At 41.6% G+C, this 5,988-nt stretch overlaps 1 protein-coding gene across 1 annotated transcript; it reads left to right on the forward strand.

Annotated features, from left to right (window-relative positions):
- Positions 1–727: 727 nt before the first annotated feature.
- Positions 728–2,037, forward strand: LOC111598832 (proteasome subunit alpha type-2-like). Its single transcript, XM_023314267.2, has one exon. The coding sequence runs from the start codon at positions 805–807 to the stop codon at positions 1,513–1,515; it is 711 nt and encodes a 236-aa protein (XP_023170035.1). The 5' UTR covers positions 728–804; the 3' UTR covers positions 1,516–2,037.
- Positions 2,038–5,988: the final 3,951 nt, after the last annotated feature.

Below are 5,988 nucleotides of genomic sequence, written 5' to 3' on the forward strand. Positions count from 1 at the left end.
ATGACGATGCCAATGCTGATGATGATGATGCAGATAATGAAGCTACTGTTGCTGCCATTTTTGGGGCTGCAGCTGGCGATTGGCTGACTGTTTGTTAGCGCGCTACGTGGCCGGGCGCCGAGGGCTTAGAGAGTGAAAGAAGAAGCGCAAGTGGAAGTGACAGTGGCAGTGGCAGTGGTGCTCGTTCTGTGTATTGAAAGAAGCGCAATTAGCACTTCGATTGTGTGTCAGGTTGACGCGATTTGCATCAAATTAATGTCTTCATCAACGGACAAACAGAGGCGACAATTTGTATACACGAGCGAACGTAACATTTTCGACAAAGGTCGTAAAAACAGCTTAACAATTGAGAGGGAGACAGAAAGATAGAGACAGAGAGGGAGAGAGAGAGAGAGGGGCTGGCCATACTTTAAGTCTATTTTGTAATCGGGCAGTTAACAAAGTTCACTAATCAAGTTGAGTCTTTGGCTGTGATACCAGATTGTCTCTGAAAGAGGTGCTCCTGCTTGAGTGATGAAACGATTTGAAGCTGGGAAACTTTCTGTTTAAACGAAGCTTTGGTTAATCTTAGCTTAAAACTTACAGCTGGAAGCTTTTCTGATACAAATGATTCCGGCCTTAAGGAGTCAGCACATACTAAACATAAAATCTAACCTACATCAAGTAGGCATATCTAACTCTCAATCATATATATATATACAAAGCCATTCGACAGTTATTCATTACAACCTGCGAAACGCTTCAACTACTCTCGTACATCGTCTAAATATATATATATATTTTTATTATTTGTAATTTCATATAATGTATTCTTCTTATTGTGCGGAAACCGACCGTTTTTGTTACTCGCTGTGCTCATTCAATCCCTTCGGCGAGGTGAAGCAGGTGCAATATGCCAACAACTGTAGCTTGAGGGGCGAGCCGGCCGTGGGCATTGTGACTGAAGAGGGCGTCGTGCTGGCCACCGAGAAGAAGATGATGATGAAGTATGCCATCGGCAGTACGCTCAAGAAGTTGCAGCAAACTGGCAGCTATATGGCCATGACCTACTCGGGCTTGGCACCCGATTTTCGCGTTCTCTCAAAGCTGTTCCACAAGATGGCTTGCAAATACGGCATCATTCATGATAACGTAATGCCTGTCCCTAGTCTGATGATGGCCATTTCCAGTACCATGCAGGAGTTTACCCAGTCGTCCGGTGTGCGTCCCTTTGGCTTGGCACTGCTGCTCGGCGGCTGGGAAAACGAAGCTGGGATCCTTTATCACCTGGATGCCTCTGGCTCGCAGCAATGTTACAAGGCCTGTGCCATTGGGCGCTACACGAACGATCGGACGTCCTTTCTGGAACAGATGTACACAGCGAACATGACAGTCGAGGAGGCAATATCACTAGCGATTCGGTCCATTCAGTTGTACAGCACAAAAAGCCTTCTCGCCAACCAGATCGAGGTTGGAGTTCTCGATGAGGACGGTCTATATCGTCTAAGTAAAAAGACCGTCAGTAAATATCTATAAAATATCAGCTAGGTTTCCAACGCAGCTAGTTTCATATGGAAATGTTTGGATGGAACGATTGGAATGAAACATTGGACAACTTTACAATACAAATCAAGTGTGGGTAGTCGGTGAACGCTTGGAATGAAACACTTCTCATTTTTACATTACAATTCATGCCACGCTAAGTGTGGTACAGGTGGAATGAAACGTTAGTCCATTATTTTCCAATTCAGGCGCTGATGCTTGGAATGAAACATTCGCGTTTTTAATTAAAATTAGATATGAAATATAAAAATATTGATCACTAGTTAGTTATGGAACACTTGGAATGAAACATTGGTCTTTTTTTTTAACTAAACCAGACGAAATAAAGAATGAAATTATGTAATTTATTCCAGTTAAAACGCGAGACATGGGCTCTGCTAGAACAAGGAACGGTGAAATGAAACACATTAAGTTTTGTTAGGCATTTGAATAACGCGCGTCTCCATTCAAGCAAACACCGCAAACAATGTACCAATAAATCAATCAATACGCTACAATGGAATGAAACATATTTTCTATAGTTAAGTGCGAAATGGAGCAAATGCGAAACGCGATAAGCTGCAATGTTAGCTGAAAGATTTGTTGCTCCGCGCTAAACTTTCTCACTTTATGCCTCTCCCCCTCTCTCCAGAGACATTCTCATCTATTGCAACGATCTGTTGCATCTGATTTGATGCATTGTTCTTGGATTACAGCCAAGGGAGAGGTGGAGAGAGACTAAGCAAGTGGCATCTGCACAATGCAGGATGGCAGGATGTGAACTGGTGCACGACGATGACACGGACACGGAGGCCGAGGCCGAGGACGAGGACGTAACATAGATGAGGATGATGATATTTTGCACTCTTCCTTTCCCGTTGCAGATGTGTCAAGTGGCACTTGCGGCACCGCTTGACCGGAGAGCGGGCATGCCCCGGCTTACGGCTGGCTGCCGGGACGCTGAGGCCGGCATTTCACCTGGCGACCGGAGTTGTCGTGTTTTTGTCTCCCGGCATCCTTTATTTATTTATTTTCTTGCCCGGGTTTTGGTTTCCCAGCCATTCCCTGTTTTCTCTGCGTTTTTTTTTTATACTTTTATTTCATTTGCCTTCAATGCAATTATACTGGATAAATATCTTCTTCCGTTTTAGCTGTAATTACAAAAGTTTAATTGAGTTTTCTCGGCTCGTTGTGTTCGTTTCTTTTTCCCTACTTCATTTTTTGTTTTGCACTTGTTTTTGTCCTGTTGTCGTCGTCGTCGTCGTCGTCGTCCTCCTGTTCGCCGCTCGTCGACATTTCTGGCGCTGGCTGTCGTTGCGGCTGGCTAGGAACTTTATCCAGCATCCCCTCTCTCTCTCTCCTTCTCTGTCTGTCTGTCTCTATGTTAAGTCGTCGTGGCAGTGAAGCTGTCGCCGTGGCTGCCGCTGACGCTTTTTTCCCCATCTGGATCTGTCTCCAGCTGTATATTCTTTTTTTATTGTTGATGTTGCAAAAAAAAGAGTTGTTTTCAGCCTGCGAGGCCTGTCTATCTGCTGCCACGTGATTGTTTTTCGCCACAACAAGAGCGGGACAGCTAGACGGGCAGTGAGAGTGTGTATGAGAGGGAGAGAGAGGCAGATAGGCTGTCAGACTGCGGACCGCCTGAGGCTGAGTGATTTCTTCTACTTTGAACGTCCCAAGGACAGGCGTAATAAAAAGTGATTAAAACTGAGCGCAATTTGACTTAAAGCCGTCTGCCCTAACCTCACTCGAGCAGTGCTGCCAATTTGTTTTAAATAAATAGCGAAAGTGTTGAGTAACGGCGCAAAGCAACGAGCATGCCTCACATGACAGTTGCTCTTGGATTTTAGCTGAGCACATAAGGATGAGCGCTACAGATTCTGGTTAATTTATTCATTGCAAATTTACATGCTCATGTTTGCAAATTTAAAAACTACACACACACACACACATACACACACGCAGACAGACACACAGAAAGCGAAAGAGACGGCAAATGCACAGTTAGAAAGAGTGTGACAGAGAGGATAAGACCGAGTTCTGGGGCCGTGCAAGCGAGTTTATTCAAAGCAGACTCTCCTAGTAATATGTAAATCGCATTGGCAGTGCCAAAGTGGAATTTGCTCAGAGTCAGCAGCCTTCCCAGTTGCAACTGCAACCGCAGGTCCACCTCAACAGCGCTTCACTGCCGTTCGCCATCCTCTGTGTCCTCTACCACATCCACATCCACATTCACATTCGCATCAGCGCCTCCGTATGGCGAAACGTTCAGTTATTTTCCTATGGGAAAAATCCACTTGACGCTACCCCAATATTTACATATCATAGTTGGCTCCACAAATGAATTGGTGTGAGAAACACAGAGAGAGACAGAGATGGAGAGAGGAGAGTGGCAAAAGAGAGTGGAAATACGTGCCAAGTAAATGCGACGTGTTGCGTTAAACACTCAAGCCTATTCTATATATATATATAATATTCATATATGATGTTATGCATTTTATGAGAAAAGTCTAGCAAAAAGAGGGCCCCATACATTTGTGTATACGTAACTTTTCTATATATTGCGCAATTCTTAAAGAAGGTCAAGAAATAAATAAAAAAATAAATTCCCTATTTATAAATCCATCAATCCGTTCACATTTATCATTCTAGCAACTGACTATAAATTTTCAAAAATATTTTAACGTTTTTAATATATTTAAAGGTCCTAGAATCTTGCACAATTTTCAGATATTGTTTTTAAAAAACCTCAAATAACTGTGATGCTTTTTCTTAAATTTGCTCATCTCATTCGATTCGTTCTACATTTTGAAGATATATTCAAGATCTCTAGATCTTAATTGAATTGAATTGTAGATCAACAATTCAAGGCAATCGTTAAATATTCAGACCAAAGGTTTTCAATGCAATTTTGAGACGAAACGAAGTAAGCTGCAAGTTGTAGATTCATTCTCATGCGACACTTTTTTAATAGAGGAAGAAGTTTGTGTTTTTTATGTAGTTAATTCCATTTTCATGCTTAAGCGATTTGAAGAGCTTGACAAGCTCATTTCACCCTCTTCAGGCTAAGCTACGTTTAATAAAAAAGAAGGAACTTTTTCAACAAATGTAATATAGCAAATTAGATACGCCTGAGTAATCGAATATTTATGATGAGACATGAACAGCAACCATACATATATATATATATATGTATATAGATATATATAAATATAGCTGTATATATAGGTGTCCATGCTACACATAACTACACGCTGTGGTCAGCCAGAGACGGCCACACACACACAGTCCGGGCGAGAGGTGCGCAAGGTGTGTGTGTCGCTTGTCAAAACAAATCCGTAAGAGATTACATTAAAAGGCGCATTTGGACAGCTCAATCGCAAAATAGAATACACCTATACGAGCAGACAGACAGACGTACGTAACTTTATATAAAATATCTATATTTATATGTAGTCAATGTGGAGTGCATGCGAAAATATCCCCGTTGGATTTGCCAGACGCCAGCGTGCACCCAACTCAAGTCGAGTCCTCGAGTCCTTAAGTCCCTGTATCCCTGCTCCTTCATCGCGAATATTTTCCTTTTACTATTTTTGTTTTATTTCTCTTTGTGTGTGTGTGTGTGCGCTGGAATTGATGGAAAGTTGTGTAATGCGAACTGACAGCAGTTTTCATTACGAATTCATGTGGTTTACTATTTTTTACCTTTTTTTTATTCGATTTTCGAATGCGCTGTGGTTGGAGCTTAAAATATGAACAATGTTTGCTTAGTACCTTGATTCGAGTTTATTAGTTGAACTCTTTTGGAACTCCAGATTCTGGACTTGGAGTGGCATTTGAGACTTGAAAGTTGAACTAAAGACTTGGGACTGGAGACTTGAGGGACTTGAGACTTAGAACTTGGACTCGGACTTGTAGGTTAATTTGGGCTTGATTTCGACTTCGACTTCGACTTCGTTTTCAACTTCGACTTCGACTTCGACTTCGACTTCGACTTCGATTTTGAAATCAAATTCGACTTCGAATTCTACTTCGACTTCGATTTTGACATCAACTTAGACTTCGACTCCGATTTCGACACAATTTTGACGTCAAAGACTTTGACTTCTCTCACTAAGGTCCCCTAAAAATTAACTATGTTTAAATTCATTCACAACCCTTAATCATATCATGTTAATATAAGTAAAAAGTGTTTAATATATTTGATGGCATTTCCCCAAAACAACAAACATAGTCTACAGCACTTATGTTGGGCATTAACCAACACTGTTTTACAGAGAAATCCCAGTAGGACGCACTGAGCCGCTGCTAACTGCACGTCAAATTAATCTCTGCTTGGCTAAACTTTGAGTCAAGCAATCAGCCATTTCCCATTTCTATATGTACATGTATTTGCACATATGTATTTGCCATTTCAAGTATAATTATGAATTAGCATAACGGCATATTATCTGCTTATTCATTTGA

Source organism: Drosophila hydei, unplaced genomic scaffold, assembly GCF_003285905.1.
Source record: "Drosophila hydei strain 15085-1641.00,03,60 unplaced genomic scaffold, DhydRS2 tig00000090-arrow-arrow-pilon, whole genome shotgun sequence".
NCBI classification, from domain to species: Eukaryota; Metazoa; Arthropoda; class Insecta; order Diptera; family Drosophilidae; genus Drosophila; species Drosophila hydei.